Source organism: Rhinoraja longicauda, chromosome 21, assembly GCF_053455715.1.
Source record: "Rhinoraja longicauda isolate Sanriku21f chromosome 21, sRhiLon1.1, whole genome shotgun sequence".
In the NCBI taxonomy this organism is placed as follows: domain Eukaryota; kingdom Metazoa; phylum Chordata; class Chondrichthyes; order Rajiformes; family Arhynchobatidae; genus Rhinoraja; species Rhinoraja longicauda.
The window spans coordinates 26,502,405-26,527,113 of record NC_135973.1 but is presented as its reverse complement, the minus strand read 5'-3'; the positions used below and the strand labels follow the sequence as shown (position 1 = coordinate 26,527,113).

At 41.0% G+C, this 24,709-nt stretch overlaps 1 protein-coding gene across 5 annotated transcripts in view; it reads right to left on the bottom strand.

Annotated features, from left to right (window-relative positions):
• The window catches only part of axin1 (axin 1), a 399,614-nt gene that overhangs the window by 100,642 nt on the left and 274,263 nt on the right, over window positions 1-24,709 (bottom strand). For 2 of the 5 annotated variants that reach the window (XM_078418158.1, XM_078418162.1), the window contains exons 1-2: window positions 7,901-8,090; window positions 413-1,388 (exon numbers count right to left, since the gene is read on the bottom strand). In XM_078418158.1, coding sequence (XP_078274284.1) covers window positions 413-1,284 — 872 coding nt within the window. In that variant the 5' untranslated portion in view covers window positions 1,285-1,388; window positions 7,901-8,090. Of the gene's footprint in view, window positions 1-412; window positions 1,389-7,900; window positions 8,091-22,924; window positions 23,015-24,709 lie in introns of those variants that run through there. The other 3 variants (XM_078418159.1, XM_078418161.1, XM_078418160.1) reach the window with 2 other exon arrangements.

The following is a 24,709-nucleotide window of genomic DNA, read 5'->3' as shown; positions in this document are numbered from 1 at the left end:
GATGAATTTAATCCCATACAGTGAATCACCACAAATTGATTTTATAAACCAAATATCTTTGATTGATTAACACATTTTCAACAGCAAAGTGTACATTAATTTCGAATCCAGTAAGTTAAATGACGAGTAAACAAGAAAACAACTTATCATTGCTGTAATGGCAGAAATAAAGTTCATAAAGCAGCATTTCAGCAAGTAAAATATAGCTAAAGTTTTAAAGAGACAAAAAGATGAAAACTTCCACTGAAACAAAAACAAATTATAACTAAGATCTTACTGAATAACAGAATAAGCTTGAAAACATTAAAGGCCTACTTCTGCTCAATGTTGCATTATCACAAATTATATCGACAATAATGAATTTTACTGCATTCAATATTTTATAATTGATTGAATATGACAAGTCATTTACCTGTATTCCCGAGGCTCATCGAATCGCCTGGTTGGTCCAGCACGTTGTGGTGCTGTTTCCATGAGCAATTTCTGTGTGAGCCTATTTACAGTAGCCAAATCTCTCCCTTTTTGTTCATCTGTGTCTTGGTCACATTTCCATTCCTCGTCCTCATTCAAAGTAGGTAAATATCCTAATAATGCTTTTCCTGTCCCAGATCCGGAGCTCTGATCGCTAAATAACTTTGGACTTTCGCCACCTGTCCTTGTATATTCCAAATAAATATCAGACTTCAGGAATACAGGGTAGGTGTTCTCCTCCATCATTGTCTGAATTTCAGTTTGTGCCTGGTCAAACATAGCAGGGTCTATCTGTTGCTTCATAACACAATCCTTTATGAAACATTTTGTGGCAGGCTTGATCTGCCTTGACACAATACCATTGTTGTCCAGAATGTATTTCTTGTATATGGCTTTTGCCAATTTAAGCCTCTTTTCTTCATTTGAATCATTAGGTTCCAGTTTTCTGAATCCACTGCATGCAAACCAAAAATCCAGCAGGTCCACACAGCCTTCTTGTTTTAAGAAAGTCCTGAATAAATTTATTCCATCCTGATCATCCAGCAAAGAGTGTAATGACTCAGCCCATTTCAGGTACGGGGGTGTTGGTGAAGCACTCCCCTCCGGTTCATAACCCAAATCCAAATCTGGTCTCCGTGGGGTTGCTGTGGAAGCCTCACTTTTAAGCCCATCATTTTTTATGGGGTAGTGGTTTAATTGCCTACTGTCTGTGGATGCCAGCTCACCCTCTTCACCTGGGACAGGTGGCCTTGGTGCATCTTCAGTGAAGCTTCCCCCTAGGTCTGCCAAATATGCCTTTCCCCTTGCACTCATTTTTGTAGCAACCACACACACAGCACCAAATCCAGTGCAATCACAATTCTTCGCAAGGTCAAATATTCAAGCAGAAAGCAAATATCGGTAGTATTGTATTCTACCTGTAATCAAAGACAAAAAGTTAAATTCTGCAATTTAAAAATAGCAAATATAATGTGCTTAAGCTATAAATCACAGCTATTAGGCCAAAATATTATTTCCCGGTCCCCTATCCCCATAACAAAATGAATAAATGAAAACAAGGGATGAAGGCCCATCTCCTATTATGTCATTTCAACATCACCTCACCTCTTTAAAATTCATATCCTATTATTGAATTACAAGCAAACATTACTTTCAATTGAAAATAATACTTTGCACTCTGAAAGATGAAACTTCTGATAATTCGATAAAGCTTACACTTAACATTACCAATTTCTCCTAAAAAGGAATAGCACAAATTGTCAGTTAAAGCAAGATATTTTCCAATTTTACGTTGAAATACTATAAAAGGTGCAAAGAGCAGCTGAATTGTAAAATGGCAATGTTAAAATGTATTGTCCCAGGAGTCAGACTACATATACAACTGATCCAACCCTTAGTCTAGGGAGGTACTATTTAGTGTTGGTTCTTTTGGTTGAAACATAGTTTGAGAAACTGCAGCAGTATTAAAGTCAGATATTTCTGGCAGAAAGTGTAGGAAAGAACTGCAGATGCTGATTTTAATCGAAGGCAGACACAAAATGCTGGAGTAACTCAGTGGAACAGGCAGCATCTCTGGAAAGAAGTAATGGGTGTCGTTTCGGGTCGAGACCTTTCTTCAGACTCTGGCAGAAACTTAATTTCTCAATGAACAAAGATTTGTGTTTACAATTTAGTAAAAGTAAAACAAAATCAATGCATTGGGCTTTGCTTCACACCTGCATTATAAAATTGTGGATACAAACTGTTACAGAAGACCAAAGTGTGAACTTTCAAAAATGCCATTAATCCCTGATTTATCAGGTGCATATTAAAAAATTGATTAGATTAAGAAACACAGGGGGGCAAGATTCTCCTCGACTCTGACAACATTAACTGTTCAACCACGATCAGTAAAACAAAATTTATCACACAATTCATGAGCCAGAGGAGGCCACAGAAGCAGATACAAAAACAACTTTCAAAAGATTTTGGACCGATATGTGGATAGGAAGGGTTCAGAGAGATGTGGGCCAAATGCTGGCAAATGGGACTGGCCCAGAATGCAAATTTGGTTGGCATGGATAAGTTGCGCTGAGGGGCTTGCTTCCATGCTGCACAGATCTGACTCCCTGTGGTTCCTCCATTCTAACTAGATATAACTTGAACGCCCATGAATTAAGGTTACAAAAACCGATGAACACTGCCCAGTCCATCACAGGTGCTGGCCTCCCCCACCGAAGAGATGTACAATAGCGGTGTTTCAAAAAGCAACCAATATCATTAAAGACACACACCACTTTGGCAAACTCTCAGGACAGTCATATAGGAGCCTGAAAACAGCAATGTCCAGGTTCAGGAGCAGCCCAGCAACCATCGGCCTATTGAACACCAACCCCAACTAAACTGAGCTATGAATTGCCTGGGTTGCACGAGAGTGTTCAGGCTTTGTTTTGTAGTACATTTGATTTCTTTAAATTTATTGTTTTCAGTTTATTACATTGTCTTTTGAATACTATGTTTATAAATCTGTGGGATGCTACTCCAAGTAAGAATTTCATTGTTCTGTTGTGGGACATATGATAATAAAACATTTGTCTCTTGATTATATGCAAATTGCAGCTTAATTACTCCCATTACAATTATGACTACACTTGAAAACTGATATGGCCTAAAGTACATTGAGATATGGTATTACAGGAGATGTGGGCTTATTGATCAAATTCTCTTTAAGCAGGTACTTTTTCTCCAATGGAAGATATTGCATGCAATTTTTTTAAAGTTATGGTCTGTCAGTATTTTAAATCACAACTCAAAATTTTAATGCACAATGATCCAAATCTATTCACATAGCAAATATGATCAAAAATGATTGTGTCGATCCTTTGTATCTTGTTACCCATCACAATTTTCACCAATAGATGAACTGACAATAATTTAATTTTAATTTCATGGTTGTCACACCCAATAACAATAAGACATTCTAGATAAGTATAAATTCAGCAAAATAGAAAATCCTACCTTTGATGAAAATGTAAACCTATCATTTGATTATTTGTTAAATTTCTCAAGGTGACTAGAATACTTCTCTGCTCCATCATCCATTAAAAAAAAAAGTCAACATTTTAAATCAGTGCTTGCTGCATTACATCCACAGAAATAGAAATCCAAACTGTCAGCCAATGCCCCATTTACTCATAAATGGCACCCCCCCCCAGTAGATTTGCTACTTGCTAAAGTGATACCCATTCTGTTCAAACTCTAAACATTGTTTACACTTGCCTGGATTCAGAACAATACATCAACCCTCAACATTAGATATGACATGATTATTTCTCTTGCTATTTCTGTATACATTTGCTTTGCTGATTGCAAGAACTTGCCACATGCAAAATGACTACTGCACTTCCTATATTACAAAATTGTGAAAGGTACCAAATAAACCCCAATGGAAAGCTCTTTTAAGACTGAAATTGTCTCCAAGATGACAGAATTGCAAATCAAAACTATTTCCTAAAAGCTGGCTGCCATTTCAACTTAAACTAAACCAGTGTTTTATGTATAATGGAATCAAAGACCAAATTGAACATTAAGCAACAAAAATGTAACAAACATTAATGAGCACCTTACAATCCATAACTGGATCTCTTTAGGGAAGCAAAAGACCCAATGAAAATGAGAGAACCATAAGTATAATGAGCGACTCTGCAACAATCTGCCTCCTACAAGTGTGGAAGTGCATCTTAGATGACCAAGATGGGGAATCCCACAGTTTGATAATTTTAAGTAAACTTTCAATTGTGATGACATAACATGCACTACCTTTTGCAAAGGTGTCAATCCCATTAATCTCAAATTAAAGTGAGTACAGACTTGAATTAGTGCAAATTTCCAACAAAATACAATGAAAATATGTATTTCTTCAGAATTAATTTATCTGATTAAAGATATTGCATTATGCTAATTGGGAAGACCTGAATATCAGGATTTTTAAAAAACAATCTACATTAGATCTTAGAGTGGCCTACTTTTCAATGATGCACTCCATGGGGGAACCAACTGCTGATAAATATATTCATTTTCTGTTTTTAAAATCCCGCTTGAAAACATATTTTGTGCTGCAGAATGAAACCATTAAAAAAATTAAGCACCATCACTGGCTCAAAAAATCCAGATATATTTAGGCGATATTTAAAATTAAAGCCATTAAAATAGACCTTAAAAAAAACCGAATATACCGAATATAAAAATAATCAAACGATACTCTATACTCGCAGGCATCGACCTTCATTTAAAAGCAGCCTCCCCGTTTGATGTTTTGAAACCACCTACAATCGCTGTTTAATCTGCTGCAATGTTTAAGCTATTATTCCTTAGATACTTTTACTACTGAATCCTTTCCTGAAGGGCAAATCTTTATTCGTCCACCTTCAAACTACAGTTAAATAGATATATCTAAACGTGCTAGTTGCAGGGATTGCAGATCAGGTTGGAACAGAATCGCTATACCTTGCACTTGCGAGATGTTTGTGCACAAGTCCTCTTGATCTGACTGATGCATCTGCAGCCCGCATCACATTCATTTCTTGGCCTCTCGAACAACGTGGGGGGATGGGAAAGTGCAAACGAGACCCCTTTTAGCTACTTGTTCTCGTTTGTTTCTAATAGAAATGGTCCAAGCTCCCCGTTTTAAACACGCTACATCTTGTACGACTTTCTAATATCGAATATCATAGCGGTAACCAATCTACGAAAGATCTCAATAGAAACAAATCTCATCTAAACTTGATCTAGAAATGATTGGCATAAAATCCAAGTACGATTCAACTCACCGCCCCCCTTTGCACATTTTCAAGCACATCTACCTCACACTGCAATTAAACGCGCTCCTGGCTTCGCGACCTACCTTTAAAATCTGTGCTCTGCTGACGTGTGCATCGGGGATCTTTAAAGTCCAAACGCCCAAATATTTATAACAACAAGAAAATATTTAAACACTTTCTTTGTTATTTTCAATCTCTCGCACTCAGGAGACATACACATTCCCTGGCCCCCTCTAAGACGGTCCAGAGAGCGCCCCCTGCCTTAGTACAGATACTACATGGAGTTCACCAAACATCCAGATACCTACATCGTACACACCGAAAATCCATTGGCCTAACCCACTAATTGTACCCGGCAAAAAAAATCTAAAGATTATAAATTTAACTTTTTCTGTTGATCGTGATATGGACTTGAAACAAAGCAAAGTCTCAATGCTCCCGCGAATGTGAATCATGTTTATCAGAATGCCTTTGTATTCCACACGATGTCATTCTCGCAATCAAACCTATTTGTGCAAAATATGATTTAAATACTAGACAGGGTTAAAACACAAAACATTTATATTCCCAAAGAAAACAGGTATGGATCATTGGTACTTACAAATAATTTCCCACCGCCTTGCCAAATGCTACATTGTATAAACTGGGGTTTACATCAACTTCACTCTTGGGGAAGTAACAATATGTATTTACCAAAAGCAGGCAATTTGAGAAAAATTGCAACAACCGAACTGTATTGGATTTGAGATTTTCATGTTGGTATCTACCACAATACAATTCTCAAGGGCGCAAGGCATTCAGCAGTCTGTAAGAAAGTCAAATCCCGGAATGCAAAACAACTTAAAAGGTCCCCGTGTGTAATTATATCTGATTAGAAATAGTGAATGTGTTAAAATCACTTAGCTACCGAATACAGAGGAAAAATTGCAGTTATCTAGAAATACCATCAGCAGTCCTCAGATGCTTTATCGTTCATGTCACTGGAGCATTTTTAATACACATTGGTACTTATTATCCTTTAAAACAATCAGTACCATCCAAACATAAAGTATCCCTCTTCAGAATTCATTACAATATGGGTGAACACATGCAATATTTCATTTAACTCGTTATAGGGACCTTGAATATTTACACTTGCGTTTCAAGTTACCCTTAATAGCGTGGGTATGTATAGTGCGTTCTGTACAAAAACCTTATTCAAAGGCAAAATGTTTCAGATATTTGATTTTCATACCCTAAACCTGTCCACTTCATCCTTTGTAGTAAATTGTCTGAAATATATATATTTAATAACAATTGAATGAAGAACCCAAGATACCTCATTTTAATTTGTCTACGTTCAGAGCTGTAATGATTTTTGAATCGACTTGTTTGGCAAAGGGGTAGTTTATATTCGAAGTTCAAAGGTCAGCCAAGGTAAAATTTCCTGCTAATGCTTAAGCCACACCAAAAAATCAGATCGTAATTACACCTTGTTCGCAACAGGTTCAATTCTTAATACTTCCAGTACTCGCCTGTCAGTGATATAATTGTATTGAACTACTTGGTTACAAATGAAATATCTTCAGCAAACTATGTTTCTTAAAAATCGTTGCCCCCCCCCCCCCAATATGGTCCAAACAGACGTCGGGGGGCGAGGGAGGGTTTGAGAGAAGAGGAGCCAATGTTTCGAAAACATACAAAATTGTAATGAAAAATTATTGTCGAGGAAACTAAAATATAGGCAATATGCAGATTGATCAGTACAAAAAAAACTGATAGCTTTTCAACAGCAGTTTTGGCAGGTGCTAAAATATATAGGTCGATGCGTTTATGTGTGATTGTCAACGAAGAGTAACGTTAAGACCAATGAACAAACGCTGAAGCACCACTTTTGTGTTCAGCTAATGTTTTTGTATACAATGTAACAGCTAATTCAGCTCAGGATGTCACTACTATTTGGACCAACAACTGTGAAGTTGGGCAAAGTTTCCACCCATTAAATAACTGGATTCTTTGCAGTTCGCCTTCCAAAAAAACAATATTTCCTTCATGGAGGAACTGCAGCTTCCCCCTTTCGTTGCTATAAAGTAGAAAGACCTGGCATACGGCGCAAGATTGTTCGTCAGAAAAAAAAAAGCATTACAAACCAGATCCATGTAAACCGATCAAGAAAGTCGCAATCGTGGCTGATCTACCTTTCCCTCTCAACCCCATTCTCTTGCCTTCTCCTCATAGGCAGAGATTTTTCTCCCCAACAGTGCAACTCTCAAAATGATCTGCCCAGCAAAGTGCAAGTCTCAAAATGCTCTCACCAAAAAGTACAAGTGCCAAAATGTTCTCCCCAAAGTACAAGTGCTAAAATGTTCTCCTCGGTAAAGTGCAAGACCCAGATTTTTTTTTCTCCCCAACAAAATGCAAGTCCAATAATTGTCTTTAAAGTACAAACCCAAGATTTGTCAGCAGTATAACTACTTTTGCAGTTGCTTTAACCTCACCTCCCTTCCTCCACCACCCCACGCCACCACAAAAAAAAAATAGTTTGCCGCAGAGTGGCTGAGCCACTTTCACAGCTCCTCTCCCTTCTATGTTTCCCCTCACACACACACACACGTACATGGACAAACATACACAGAAAGGATCGTATTTACCTGTTCACTCTCACCCTCCCCGGGCCGTCCTACACATGTAGGGCGGCGAGCAGCAGCAACTCCTCGCCCCAGCCGAATCTGTTGCAAAGTTTCTTCCAGGACGACGATCCGCCGCGACGGCCGGGTAGAAACGGCGGCGTCGGCCGCCTCCGCCCCGGCTCTTCCATGATTTACTTAGTGTACAGATATATATTTATATTTTGTCAAACACTCCCCCCCCCCCCCCCCCCAAAATTAAAATTTAAAATATGAACAAAAGACCCGAGCAGATTTTTTTCCCTCTAAAACACCCTCCCGGGAACGGCGTTAATCTTGAAGAGAGGGTTGCTTTTTTTTTGATGTGGGGGTTGAGGGCTTTTTTTTCCCCCCCTTTGCCTGGAGCCGACGAGAAATGTCGACGCCTCTGCCTCCCGTTGCCGCCGCCCGCCCGCCCGCCCGCTCGCGACTAACCGCCTCCAACGATTTAACTCGAAGCCCCTACACCGCGAGCCGACATCAAAGCGCGCCGCCGCCGCCGCCAGCAGCACCAGGTCCTGGCAGCTCAACGCACACCTCACTCACTACTTTCCTCTCCTCCACCCTTTCCCTCCTCTCTCTCCCCCCATGCTCCAGCAAAAACATGTATATATATAATCTATCTATCACACAGGCGCCTTTCTTCCAGCAACAGCCGAAAAATGGGTGAAGCGGAAGAGAAGTTTCCCTCCTCTATCCACTCTCCCTCCTCCCCGAATAAAATTCCATCTGTTCATCAGGTCGGACCTCATCAAAGCATTCTCTCACTGAAAGCGCTCGGCGACCCATTACCTCATCGACGCCCTGCGGTTCCCAGGTTGCTGATTGGCTGGTCGGGGTGGCGGGGCATGCTGGGAGATGTAGTTCCCGGCGAGTGTTGTTCACGACGACGGGAGGGGGCGGAGGAACGGGGCGCGGGGGGAGGGAGGGAAAGCTTCCAGCGAGCATTGCGAATCGGACGCATGCGCATTGGAACGGCGGCGTCTGGAGGAGAGTTGGCATAGTTGTTCATGGAGCCCAGGTAGTGATTAAAGTTGGATAAACAGCCGGCTCACTCCCTCCCCCCTTCCCCCAAGAGCACACATACCCTCCGCACAGGTTGAACGTTTGACTCTAGGTAATTATAAACTACATGAAAGAATATTAGAGATAATTATAATAATATTTATAATGTGATAATATGAGAACGGCCCAGGCCCATCCACTGGCGCACATTCCTTTTCAACCTCCCCCACCCCCCCTTTTGGCAGGCTTAGGTTTATTGTTATCACGTGTACCGAGGTGCAGAGAAAAGCTTTGTTTTGCATGCTAGCCAATTAAATCAGATAATACCATCCAGCGATACAATCATACCAAACACAAGTAGAGCAAAAGAAAAGATAGAGAGTGCAAAATATAGTTCTCAGCAACAAAGTCCAATGTCCGCAATGGGGGTAGAGGTGAATCGGATACCATCCTAGCTTATGCTACCCTTTCAGCTCCGCAGTCATTTCCCCCAATCTCCTGGAGATCTTTCCTCAACTCTGACTTTGATTACACAGCATGCTTACACCTCCTGACCAAGGTCCACATGCAGACCCATTGTTTCCACTCCTGCTCCACTTGAACGTATTTCCTCTTGCCTTCTTCCTCTCATCAGTGCTGTCCCACTTATATCTGTAAACATCTGATACCTTCTGCCAAAGACAGCTTCCAATTCCTTGGTCCCAAATGACCTATCTCTATGGAAACACAAGGAACTGTAAATATTGGAATTGTGAGTGAAACACAAAGTGCTGGAGTAACTCGGTGTTGGTGTAATCAACTCAACAATAATCTCAAGAGGGCATGGACATATTATTTTGAATCAGAACTCATCTTCTGGCCTACCTTAATCATGGACATCCGGTTCCCAATGTTGGGGGAGTCCAGAACAAGGGGCCACAGTTTAAGAATAAGGGGTAGGCCATTTAGAAATGAGACGAGGAAAAACGTTTTCAGTCAGAAAGTTGTGAATCTGTGGAATTCTGTGCCTCAGAAGGCACTGAATGCATTCAAGAGAGAGCTAGATAGAGCTCTTAAGGATAGTTGGGTCAGGGAGTATGGGAAGAAGGCAGGAACGGGGTACTGATTGAGAATGATCAGCCATGATCACATTGAATGGCGGTGCTGGCTCGAAGGGCCGAATGGCCTCCTACTGCACCTATTGCCTATTGTTCCTATAGACCCCCTTCCGCCACCGTCTGCCTCTGTGTACAGAATCCTCATTTCTCCACCAATGCAATTATTTGCCTGATCATGCTTTGAATAACTTCTTCAACTCCTCCCACTTTCACCAATCAAAGTTGTCTCTATGGAAACTCGCGTAGGCCCATATAACCCCTGCTCTCTGTGGATTACATGGAATGGCTTTTGTTTTGGTTCTTGAGCACCCTACCTCAACTAATTTTTCAGTATATCCTGTACTCGTGCAGAATTCAAAATGTCATTCTTTTGCTACAAATTTCTACCCTGCTCTAACCTTCTCATAGTCATTCTCTGCCTTTTCCTTTTCTTTCCAAATCTATCTCCATCTTGGGGAATAAGCTAGCAACTAAGATCCACTACAAACCTACAGACTCTCACAGCTATCGCAAGAAGCGTCCTGACCTAAAATGGTGTCTGTCATTTCTCTCCATAAATGCTGCCTGATCAGCTGTTCCTTCAGCACTTTGTATTTTATGAAAGATTCCAGCATCTGCAGTGACTTGTATCCTCACAAATATGTCATCTACTGTTTGTGTTACCTGATTCCTGCATGGATTCTACTCCGTGAATCACCCGGGATAATTGGGTTAACGTATGATGAGCATTTGATGGCAAAGGGCTTTCATTCGCTGGAGGTCAGAAGGATAAGGGGGACCTCATTTAAACTTACAGAATAGTAAAAGGCCTGGATAGAGTGGATGCAGAGAGGATGTTTCCACTAGTGGGAGAGTCTAGGACCAGAGGGCATAACCTCAAAATAAAAGGACACACCTTTAGAGAGGAGATGAGGAGGAATTCCTTTAGTCAGAGGGTGGTAAATCTGAAATTCATTACCACAGACCGTTGTGGTGGCCAAGTCATTGGGTATTTTTAAGGTGGAAATTTACAAATTCTTGATTGATATGGGTGTCAAGGGTTATGAGGAGAAGGCAAGAGAATGGGGTTGAGAGGGAAAGGTAGATCAGCTATCATTGAATGGTGAAGTAGACTCGACAGGCCGAATGGCCTACTTCTGCTCCTATGACATGAACTTATGTGCCTCTGTTTCCATCACATTTGTTCTGATGATGAGATTTTCCACACAACTACATTCTGAGTTATCTTCCTTCCGAATCATGGTTTTCCCTCCACCATAGTTAACAATGCCCTTGTCTGCATCTTATTTATTTTCCATATTTCGGCTATCGCCCCTTATCTCATGGACAGGGCAAGGATGGAGCCCTCCTCTTCGCCACGAGTGTCTGCATTCAACTGACTATTTTTTGCAATTTCATATCATATCATATCATATCATATCATATCATATCATATATATACAGCCGGAAACAGGCCTTTTCGGCCCCCCAAGTCCGTGCCGCCCAGCGATCCCCGCACATTAACACTATCCTACACCCACTAGGGACAATTTTTACATTTACCCAGCCAATTAACCTACATACCTGTACGTCTTTGGAGTGTGGGAGGAAACCGAAGATCTCGGAGAAAACCCACGCAGGTCACGGGGAGAACGTACAAACTCCTTACAGTGCAGCACCCGTAGTCAGGATCGAACCTGAGTCTCCGGCGCTGCATTCGCTGTAAAGCAGCAACTCTACCGCTGCGCTACCGATAGGATTCTATCGCCAATAACCTCACCCCTTTCAGCATTTCCAAGCGAGCATTTTGCTTGCTATCCACTCTCTTCCATCACCAACCCCTACCACAACTACCTATCTGGTTGTGGCCCCTTGCAGGTTCAACATAAGTTTGATGAACATCACCTCATCATCCCTCTGGTTATGTTGAGTCCCACCAGATATAATAATGAATTGTACAAATTCAGGTAAATTGTTTTCTCTGTACCAGAATAGGCCAGGTCTTCTATCTGTCAGAGCAATAAACAGTTTGAAAAAGAGTCCCGACCCAAAATATCACTTATCTATTCTCCAGAGATGCTGCCTGAACCAGCTATTGAATAAGATTTAAAGATTTAAAAGGCATTTGGACAGGTACATGGATAGGAAAGGTTTATGGATATGGACCTAATGCAAGCAGGTGGGACTAGTGTAAGTTAGTGTAGATGGGGCATCCTGGTCAGCATGGGCAAGTTGGGCCAAAGGGTCTGTTTCCATGCTGTAGGACTCTTTAGATCAAATTGGATCTGATTGTAACTTCAGTTCTTCATTATGGCCTTTCCCTAGTTATCTTTTACCCCCTCCCTGAGCAAGTATCTATTTAGCTTTCCCTTAAAAGTTTTCCATGGTCTCATTTCCACAGCCACCTGAGGAAGAATATTGGGAAACGCTTACAACCCTGTGGAGAAAATTATTTTCCTCTGCCTTGAATAGGTGACTCCACACATTTAAACATGTTCTACATTGTTCTCTAGAAAGAAGCATCTCCACATCCACCCTGTGGTGAGCCATCGGGGATTTTAAATGTTTCAATCAAGTCACCTCATTTTACCAGACTACAACAGATATAAGCTCATCCTTTCCACCAATATAAGGCATTACTCTATTAAACCTTCTTTGAATTTGCTAGTGTACTCACGTTCTTAAATAAGGAGATCAGTACTAAACATAGCACTCCATATGTGTCCCAACATTGTCCATGTAAAAGAGTTGCATTATTATTAGCCTTTTCGGGAGAGTGGGTTAGAGGAGGAAGAGTTCCAAATTTCCCTTAGAATATTTTTGGGTAGAAAGTGAATTGTTCACTCAGGAAGCAAGGGAGAGAGTATTAGCTGATGATGTCTCCAAACTGTTTTAGAAGTGGGGTGATAATGGGGTGGGGAGGGGACTGAATAGACAAAAGATTCACAATTACAGCCTCTTTTGCTGTGATGGAGAAAGGGAGTTCATGTCATAGGAGCAAAATTAGGCCATTCGGCCCATCGAGTCTACTCCGCCATTTGATCATGGCTGATCTATCTTTCCCTCTCAACCCCATTCTCCTCCCTTCTCCCCACAACCCTTGATACCCTTACCAATCAAGTATCTGTCAATTTCTGCAAAAATATACAATGTCTTGGCCTCCACAGCCATCTGTGGCAATGAATTCCACAGATTCACCACCCTCTAACCAAAGAAATTCCTCCTCATCTTCTTTCTAAAGGTATGTCCTTTTAGTTCTGTGACCCTTTCAAGATGGAGAAACAACCCCATTTTGGAACAGACAGGTAACCTATATGCAGCAAATTCCTGCAAGCAATAGTGTGATACAAACAAGTTTTTTGTGAGGTTGGTTATGGAACATATTTTGTAATTGATTTATTATTGTAGTAATAAATATTAAATTATTTATTTATTATTCTAGTAATCCCTGTATAGCGTCTTTGAGTGTTTGAAAAGCGCTATATAAATGTAATGCATTATTATTATTATTATTATTATTATTATTGTCACGTGTAATGAAATACAGCGTAAAACTTTGTTTTATGTACTATCCAAGCATATCATACCATATATTCGTACAGCAGGTAGACTTTAGACTAGAGATAAAGCACGGAAACAGGCCCTTTGGCCCAAGGAGTCCATGCCAACCAGTGATCACCTGTACACTAGCACTATCCTACACACTAGGGACAATTTACAATTTACCGAAGCCAATTACCCTACAAATCTATATGTCTTTGGAGTGTGGGAGGAAGCGGAAGTACCAGGAGAAATCCCATGCAGGTCACAGGGAGAACATATGAAATCCGCACATACAGCCCCCGAAGTCAGGATTGAACCCGGGTCTTTGGCACTGTAAGGTAGTAGCTCTACCAGTACGCCACTGTGCCGCCCGCCCGCCCACCCAACTCTTCAACAATAATGTAACAGCTACAGAGAAAGTGCAGGGGAAAAGGGCAAGAGATGCAATTCGATTCATTGGATGATCGGGAATACATGCTTAGCATATGACAGGTCTGTTGAAGAGTCTGATAACTGTGGGGAAGAAGCTGTTCTCGAATCTGGTGGTACGTGCTTTCAAGCTTTTGTAACTTTTGCCTGACTGAAGAGAGAAGAGAGAACGACCTTTGATAATTTTGGCTGTTTTTCCTTGGCAGTATGAGAAATCAATGGGAGGGGGAGGTTCATTTGTGTGATGGACTGGGCTGCGTCCACGACTCTCTGCGGTTTCTTGCGGTGTTGGGCAGAGCAGTTGCCATACCGACACATATATAGTGATGTTACTATAATCCATTTAAGTTTTGAAAATGTGAACTAATAGTTTTGGAGGCTCTTTGAAAACACTAATTTTGTCTAATTAATGCAATTTCTACAATATATTAAATGCATTTCACAATCACTTGACATAATCTAACAATTTACCATGACTGCCAGACTAATTAATTGGTGAATGCTTTATGTGAAGATTATGGAAAATATAAATCCTAAAAACTACTTAAACCTAAATTAAAGAGATAGAACATGGAGGTGCTCAGGTGAATAAAATATATTTTTGGGACATAAATTAAATCCTTGGAATGAATTTATAGGTAGAGGCAGCAAAAATCTGTGTTTAATTTTTAAAAGAGAACCAAAAAAATGTTTTGGGTCTCTGCTGCTTGATGAAAACATATATGGACTTTCTTATCAGTTAAAAAATGTGCAATCATCTAAAATTCGTTTGATTATCAGTTTGTGCTTGACTGCTGTATCCATTCAGCTACAGAGGTGTTAAAGGTGGCCAGATTTCTCCCAGGAGACCAAAGCCATTGAGTTTTCCTGTTTTGATCTCTGCCTGGTGAAGGGAGGGCTTCTCTAGCTCTAGGCATTGCTGGAGATTTAATCATAAAATGTTCCAACTGTTTGTACTTTCTAACACTTCACCATATGATAACTGATGACATAACTTTTCCAAACAATATTTCATCTCTCTCCTCAAATCCTTCCAGTTTGGCTTTGTTATGTAAAGCCATTCACTGTACTAGAAGTTATAATCAAAGTTGCACTTGGGGCACAGCTGTGACCAAACTGAGGAAAACTGCACACTGGTACAGCTGGTAGAGCAGCTGACTCATGGCACCAGAGAACTAAGTAAATTCCTAACCTTGGGTGCTGTCTGTATGGAGTTTGCACATTGCCGTTGCCGCAAGGGCTTCCAGCAGCTCTGGTTTCCTCCCACATCCAAAAAAACATTTGGGTTTGTAGGTTAATGGGTCTCTGGAAATTGCCCCATGTGTGTAACGTGGAACTACTGTGAACGAATGATCGATGAATGGTGCGGACTTGTTGGGCCGAATAGGCCTGTTTCCATGCTATATCTTTCCACCAATCAATTAATCAATCAACATAACTGTTCAGTGTTTTGAGAATCTCTTGCATAACAGATGTAAGCAACATAGGTTTAAGGTGAGAGGGGAAAGATTTAATAGGAATCTGAGGGGGCAACTTTTTCACACAGAGGGTGCTGGGTATTTGGAATGACCTGCCAAAGGAGGTAGCTGAGGAAGAAATGCATCACCATTTAAAATAAATTTAGACAAGTACATTGTTACGAAAGCTTTAAAGGGATATGGAATGATCGCGGGCAGGTGAGACGAGTGTATCATATCATATCATATCATATATATACAGTGCGGAAACAGGCCTTTTCGGCCCACCAAGTCTGCGCCGCCCAGCGATCCCCGCACATTAACACTATCCTACACCCACTAGGGACAATTTTTTACATTTACCCAGTCAATTAACCTACATACCTGTACGTCTTTGGAGATGGGGCACCTTGGTCGGCATGGCCAAGCTGGGCCGAAAGGCAGTGCTGTATGACTATAACCATTGCACTACCACTTTGACAGACTCTATGGCACTCCAGGTTGAGCCATGGAGGAAGGGCAAGGGTTAGTTAGGAGGGTTAGCTACAGTGTTATGCATTGATAACAAGTAAGGATGAATATGCAGTGGACATGCAGAATGCACATGCTAGGTGATAACTAGATTTCTAATGGCCAAATATTTTAAAGTAAGGAATTGGGGAGAAACTTAACAAAATTCTGAAATTGGCAGTGAAAGAAGGGATATAGATGTGCTAATCTGAATCGTTACTGGCGTGAAATAAATGTTTTTGCCTGCTCTTCTGTGAGAACCACAGAGACCAATTTACTTCAGGTCCGCTGGAAAGATACTGATGACAGTTTTATTAATAAGAGCATAAGACTTAGAAGCAGGAGTAGACCATTCAGACTCTCCCTTTTGTGCCACCATTCAATGATGGCTAATATTGTACCTCAACATCATTTATACATATCTTTTGAATTCCTTAATTTCCAAAAGTCTATCAATCTCTGACTGAAAAAGGGTCTAAACCCAAGTATGAAGAAGGGCCTCGACCCAAAATGTCGCCTATCCAAGTCCTCCAGTGATGTTGCTGTTGCCTACACCTGCTGAGTTATTACAGCACTTTGTGTTCTATGCAAGATTTTAGCAGCTTCACATCATTGTGTCTCCAATCTCTGACTTGAATATACTCAACAATGAGCCTCCACAACTTTAATGGATAGTGAACTCCATGGATTTACTGTCCTCGGGTAAAGGCCTTCCTTGACAAATGCAGTAAGAAATTTCTGTGTTTCAATGAGATCACCTCTCAGTCTTCTGAACTCTAATGAGTATATAAAAAAAAACTGCAGATGCTGGTTTAAATCGAAGGTAGACACAAAATGCTGGAGTAGCTTAGCGGGTCAGGCAGCATCTCAGGAGAGAAGGAATGGGTGATGTTTCAGGTCCAAAGAAGGGTTTCGACCCGAAACGTCACCCATTCCTTCTCTCCTGAGAAGCTGCCTGACCCGCTGAGCTACTCCAGCATTTTGTGTCTACCTTCTAATGAGTATATGTCCAGTATGAATCTCTGTTCAGGACAATCCTCTCATCCTGGGAATCTGGCGAACATTTGACCTATTTCCACCATTACAAGTACAACTTTTCGCAGGTAGAGATGCCAAACATGTACACAACATTGAAATTGCAGTCTCACGAATGTTATATAATTGCAATATTTATTATTTTATGTAAATACTACAGTAATGGCCATTTGCATTCCTAACCACTCATTAATACTGCATTTTGACTTTCAGTTATTCATATACACTGAAGCTTTATATAAATTGCAATCTTTACTCTTATGTAAATAATGCATTGAAGACCTATGTACCACTTACCTTCCTAACCACTTGCTACAGCTGTATTTGAACTTTCAGGTATTAATATAAAAAGATGCCCAGATCCCTCTGAATACCAACCCTTTTCAGTCTCTCACAATTTAACAAATACTCCACATTGCTACGTTTTCTGCTTAGTATTTTCCCACGTGATACCTGTGCACTATTCGCCATGTCCTCACCAAATTAAATTGCCCTTTTTTCCTTTGGAGCTTCTCTGCATCCTGCTCACCCAGTTTTGAATCATTAGTAAAACAATATCTGGTCCTTTTATGCAATCGTTGATAAAAATTGTGAATAACTGGGAGCACAGTACCAATCCCAACCAATGTGGCACCCAATTAGTGACAATCTCCCTAACCAAAAGTGAAATGTTTGTTCCCACTCTCTGTTTTCTATCTTTTAACCAATTCTTAATTCATGTCAATATATTACCCCATTCTTATCAAAAGCTTACTGAATATTTGATTTTCATTGATTTCCCATCATCTATTCTGAGGGTTGCAACCTCAAATTCCGTCCCTACTACAATTCATTTGAAGAGGGGTCCCAACCTGAACTTCACTTTCCAGAGATGCTACCTAGCCAGCTGAGTTACTTAAGCACTTTGTGTTTGTTTTTTTTTCTTATCTCTTTGTTCCTTCACTGACACCTTAATCGAATTGTTCTCTTTATGTAGATTGATCTCACTCCAAGCCTGATGCAGATAAGTAAGGTGTTAAATAGTTTCCTTCTGTTGTTCGCTTCAAGGCTAAATGTTTGCCAGAGGATAATAAAAAAAACAGGCCGAATAATTTAATTAGTTATTAAGAGACGCACAGCAAGTACTATAACAACATTTAAAAGACTCTTGGACAGGTACATGGATAGGAAAGGTTTAAAAGAATACGGACCAAATGTGGGCTAATGGGGCTACCTTAGATGGGGCATCTTGGTTGGCATGGGCTGAAGGGCTTGTTTCAGTGCTGAATGTTTCTATAACTATGACAACGCATAAGATGAAAAACTAGCCAAGCCAAACCAAGGAATCAATAATTTCCTGACTACGTTTTTTTGCATTGCTATCTGAACAAGTAGATGACAATAACACATTTATAAATGGATGTGGCCAGCTAAAATTTATATTATTTCCACTAACAACTTTTCACACTAGGTGTGCAAATATTTGAGAGAGCGAGGAAGCAGCTCCAAGTATATCAAATTTAATTGAAGAGCTGTCTACCTTCATAAAAGCTGTAAGTTATCTAAAATGTATATTTTTAATGGAGCTTGTAAACCAAATTGTGTAATTTAAAAATGATTAGTTCTTGATAAAAATAAGTTAACTCCTTTATTCGCAAATGCTATGTCTTATGCAATTGCTGAAAATATATTTTTCATTTTATTCTACCAAACTCAATATAATCATCCTGCATAATCTGGCAGGTAATCCATCTTGAAGCTTGAACCATGACTCGTGAACAAACAACTTCTAATATCCCAAAAGAGCCACATGAAATCTTCGATAAACTATACCTTAATTTTTCTAACCTACTGCCAGTGACAGGAAAATTAAATGTCTATTTTCAAAGTCTCAGAAGATTGAACTGAGATGGCAAGACATAAATGTCAATTAAATAATGATTCCAGAATGGTGCTTCCACAATGCTTTCATTGCTGGTCCCGGGATCTATCAATGTTGTTATGTCTAATTGTTCTGTTAAGATTTTGGTCAGCACATGAGGATAAGGAGTGAGCTTATAGAAGTGTAGACAATAGACAATAGGTAATAGGTGCAGGAGTAGGCCATTCGGCCCTTTGAGCCAGCACCGCCATTCAATGTGATCATGGCTGATCATTCTCAATCAGTACCCCGTTCCTGCCTTCTCCCCATACCCCCTGACTCCGCTATCCTTAAGAGCTCTATCTAGCTCTCTCTTGAATGCATTCAGAGAATTGGCCTCCACTGCCTTCTGAGGCAGAGAATTCCACAGATTCACAACTCTCGGACTGAAAAAGTTTTTCCTCATCTCCGTTCGAAATGGCCTACCCCTTATTCTTAAACTGTGGCCCCTTGTTCTGGCTCCCCCAACACTGGGAACATGTTTCCTGCCTCTAATGTGTCCAACCGCTTAAAAATCTTATACGTTTCGATAAGATCCCCTCTCATCCTTCTAAATTCCAGTGTATACAAGCCTAGTCGCTCCAGTCTTTCAACATATGACAGTCCCGCCATTCCGGGAATTAACCTAGTAAACCTATGCTGCACGCCCTCAATAGCAAAATCATCAGAAGAATAGATCGGGTAAATGCACAGAGTCTTTTGCCCAAAGTAGGGGAATCAAGAACCAAAGGACACAAGTTTAAGGTGAGGAGGGAGAGATTTAATAAACACCTGAGAGGCAACTTTTTTGCACAAAGGGTGGTGTCTGTATGGAACGAGCTGCTGGAGGAGGTAGTTGAGGCCATTTTATGCCATTTTAGAGACATGCCATTTATGCCATTTTAGAGACATTTGGACAGGTACATGAATAGGATAGGTTTTGTGGGATATGGGCCAAGCGTAGCAAGTGGTGGGACTAGTGTAGATGGTCTGCATGGGCAAGTTGGGCGGAAGGGCCTGTTTCCACTCTTTATGACTCTATAACACTATCCTGGAGAGCTATGATGCTAATTTCACAGTTAGTACACCATAGACCTGTAGTAAATTGAAGGTATGCTATTTGGGTAGGCAAAGTTATATTTCTATAGTGCTTACAATTCCGAAGTCAATTATCTACTGATTCCGTACGCGTAACATACCACTTCCTTAAATGATGTATTCTATTTCTGATGCCCCTGTGATTCAAATCGTTTCAGAATGTTAATTTAGATTTAATTTTTACATTAAGATCATCACACCATTTCATTAGTAGAACAATTGCAGGTTTAGCATGAGTCTATCTTCACTACTTGGATAGTGATTTAAAATAGCACATTATCTCACCCAAACTATGCCTCGCATCCCTCCACACTGACTGGTTACCATCTTAAAACATATGAAAAAATGGACTAAGATGGTAAGGCTTCTTCTGATTCTCCTTATTTCACTAAAGAAAGATGGACCTGATATAATTAGATACAAGTTAATTTAAAAAAATAGGAAATCAATTAAGTGTGTAGGAAGGAGCTGCAGATGCTGGTTTATACCGAAGATAGGCACAAAATGCTGGAGTAACTCAGCTGGTCAGGCAGCGTCTCTGGAGAAAGAACAGGTGACATTTCAGATCGGAACCTTTCTTCAGACTGAAAGTAAAGGGAGGGGGGATTGGAGATAGGAAAAGGCCAGGACAAATCGGGACTGCCAACAGATGACCAAGGAAGGGTGGAGTCCATCAGGGCCAATTGTTGGCTAGGGAAGAGGTGATACGGAGAGGAATACAAACATGTGAACAATGGAACTAGTAGAACGATTAGGGTGGGGGAGGGAGGGATTGCAATTAGAGAAATCAACGTTCACACTGCTGGGTTGTTAGCTGCCCAAGCGAAATACAAGGTGCTGTTCGTCCAATTTGTGTTTCCTCACTACAACAGTGGAGGAAGCCCAGGACAGCAAGGTCAGTATGGGAAGGGGAGTTAAAATGTTTGGCAAACAAGAGTGGCCAGTAAAACCATCGCCCAGTCTGCACTTGGTCTCGCCGATATATAGGAGACCACACCGAGAACAACGAGTTTGGAGGAGGTGCAAGTAAACCTCTGCCTAACCTGAATGGACCTGAAAAAACCCCAGCATCACCAGTTCCTTCCTATCCAGGCAGCATCTCTGGAAAAAAAGGACGGGTGACGTTTCGGGTCGGAACCCTTCTTCAGCCTGAAAGTAGAGGTGAGCTTGGGGGACTGGAGGTAGGAATAAGGTCAGACACAAATCAGGGTCAGCAAACAGGTGACTAAGAAAGATTGGAACCCATAATGGCCCATTGGTGGCTGGGGAATATGTGCTAATGAGAGGGATACAAGGATAGGAATAGTGGAACTAGTAGAACGACTAGGGTGGGGAGAGGGAATGCAGGGGTTATCTGAAATTAGATAAATCAATGTCCTGTGAATTCATATTGATTCATAGAACAATAGGTAAATATTGTATTATTGTTCTAAACTCAAAAGGGTGTGAAGATACTGTGCTAGCTTTATGATGGCAAATACATTTTCTTAATTTGAATCAAAAAAGAAATGATCAAAGTGAGTTGGATGCTTTTTTTTAAACAAATGTGACATTTTGAACAGTTTTCACATTCAATCGTTGTGAAGATTACATTCCTGAAAGTCTCCAAAAGTACATTTCTAGTTAAAAACATAATTGCCCCTAACTGCCAATCCCATTGACTGCCAGTTATACCGTCAATTAAAAATGATCGTCCATTTGTAAAATTACACATCACATCCATGGCCAAAGCAACGTGTTTGTCAACAGCTCAATCTGCTGAGATGCAAGTAACCCTTGCATTCCCTCTCTCTCTGTCCCTCCCCCACTCTAGTCGTCCTACTTGTTTCACTGGCCTCCTGCTCAGTTTCATTCGTTAGTTCCACTCGTTTTCACCTTCTCCTCAACCAACAATGGACCATTGTGGCCTCCACCTTTCCCTGATCATCGTTGCTGGCTTTGATTTGTCCTTTTGCTTCCCTTTCATTCGTTTCACATCTCTTCACATCTCAAGTTTCCCTCGCCCCTGACTCTCAGTCTGATGAAGGGTCTCGACCAGGAACGCTACCTATTCCTTTTCTCCGGGAATGCTGCCTGGCCCGCTGAGTTATTCCAGCATCTTGTGTCTATCTTGGACGAGGTCCTTGCTGAGTATCAGCGCCATCCCGTTCACATACAAAGCTAACCAGAGCGTACAAGCTGCTACAGCGGGTGACATCTCCTGTTGGAAACTGCCTCGGCTGTTCTATGCCTGCTGCAGAATCTCAAGGAGGAAAGCGCACGCCTTCCTGACATTTCAAACTTGCTATTTATTTGTGCAGGGTGGACTGGACATCACGTCTTTCAATTGCGTCGGTGAAGTTGCTGAGTGCGTGGAGCCTACAATCGCATATTTTGCATCTGATCCCAATCAATTTCAGTCAACACACAACCCCTCCAAATCGCTAAAATAATAAATTGAGCTCAAAGGGATAACTCGGGGAGGGATTTAAAAAAATCCACAAGCATTTTAAACGTTTATGCTCAACCTAAGACATCAGAGCATGCATTTCTCAATTGACTGAAAGGGTCTGCTTATTCAGTTGGACAACACCACCAACTCCTTTATGTGGAAATTAGCTTCATTGGTGCCTACTTACATTTATCTTTTTATTTTGACAAGTTAGAGATAATAATACATATCTTTACTCTTTAATTTAAAATCTCTGTTGATCTGAATACCATTTGCATAAATTCCTCCGGTCATCACATAAAGAGAACCAGCTTTCAAAAGTTCCAAATATGAAAAGCTTTAGTGTTCAGAGGTTATTAAAAGGTATTCTCTATCACATAACAGATACTGTATAATACGATTAATATTTTATGGTCACATCAAAGTTGGTTTGAAGATACAATGTTGGGTTTTCAGGATTTAAAGATTATTCGACCCCCCCCCCCATTAAATATTATGATTCCAAGCTCAAGACTAATTGTAGTCGACCATCAGAAGCTCACAAACCTGATTTAGTCTGAAGATAGACTCAAAATGCTGGCGAACAGCGGGATAGGCAGCATCTCTGGAGAGAAGGAATGGGTGACGTTTCGGGTCGAGACCCTTCTTCAGACTTACTCCTGATTTAGTCTACATGGTGCAATTATCATTATTTTCTTCAAACTAGATACTTATTGCATTATTGGCAGAAAGGCTTGCCACATCCTTCCGTGTGAATCACACCGCGCTTCAGCTGTCAGGAACCCGCGGATAACGAAAACAGCAGCATCTGAGAAAGCTTCGGGGGAATACAAAGCTCGGCATCTGTCAACCCACTTTTAAAAAAATATATTGCTACTGAGGATGGGAGAGCCGTTTCAATACAACAACACAAGGGCTATACACGCTCTCAGCTTTTGTTGGGGGAAAAAAACCTGTTAACTGTTGACAGGAAACATGTCCACGGTTTCTAGACATGGAACCAGAGCCATAAACAATAAAACCAAAAGTACTGACAAAAAACAAAAAGAAAAAATGGTCTGACAGCTATTAGAAAGAACACTTTGAAGGGAGTGATACAAGAACCGCAGGGATTTATTCCTTCAAGGTTTATGTTGTCATGTGAATATCTTCAATTACATTACAGCCGTGTAATTGTACATGCATTGTTTTGGATGTGTGTTGCATGCAATCCAAGTGTTTCGTAATCAAGGATTGATGGAGGACTCACAGAAACGGCACTCAACCTATCAACCCGTGCCCGCTCTCTGAAAGGTCTAAAGATGGACACAAAATGCTGGAGTAACTCAGCGGGTCAAACAGCATCTCTGGATCAGAGGAATAGGTGACGTTTCGGGTCGAGACCCTTTTTCAGACTGAGAGTCAGGGGAAAGGGAAACGAGAGATATACCGGGTGATTTAGAGAGATGTAGAACAAATGAATGAAAGACATGCGAAAGGTAACGATGATAAAGGAAAAGTGGGGCCCACAATGGTCCATTGTTGGTTGTGGGCTAGGTGGTAACGGGTTATACAGACAGTGAAACTCGACAGTGACACTCGTGCGACGACGAGGTTGGGGGAGGGACGGAGAGAGGGGGGATGCAAGGGTTACTATCTCATTGGTTCCGTTCCTCGGAATCTTTCCCAGAACGCTGCATCTTTTCCTTCCCCTCTCTTATCGAGCACGTTCCCACTGCCTTGTGAAATTGGAGTGTCTAAATGTTTACACCTCGCAGGAATTTGGAGGGTAGACAGCCGTGTGCGTTACTCCTCGTGCCGCTTCGCCATTTACTAGGCAATACATTGAAGCGTGCCGAGTTGGAGGATTCCTGCTTTACGGTTCATTGCAACTGGGGATATTTGCCTGGCTTCATACCTTTAAGATTTTGGCGAGCTGGTGGCTACGTCCTCGTAGGAAAAGATGTGGGATTCTATTTGAGGAAGGTCTACAATTCTTTGCAGAAAACGTGATATTCCCAAATATTTTTTTCAGGCCAAAAAATGGAAACTCTCCTGCGCGATAACAGCAGCACGCAGATTTGCTTAAACCATTTTTTTTAAAAACATTGTGAGGCTCTGAATCTTGAAAGTGCCTCCTAACTATGTCGCACACACTTGCCCACATGGAAGGAGGGGGGAATTTAATGCACGGTGTCTTCAAAGTGCGGCTCCACATTTCAACGAAATTGGGACCAACTTTCGTGCAGCTCGCTTTCTTGCCCACAGAATTATGCATGACTTGAACAGTACGAGGGGCGGGGGGGGGGGGGGTGTAGAGAAATAGCAACATTATTTATCCTTTTGTTAAGT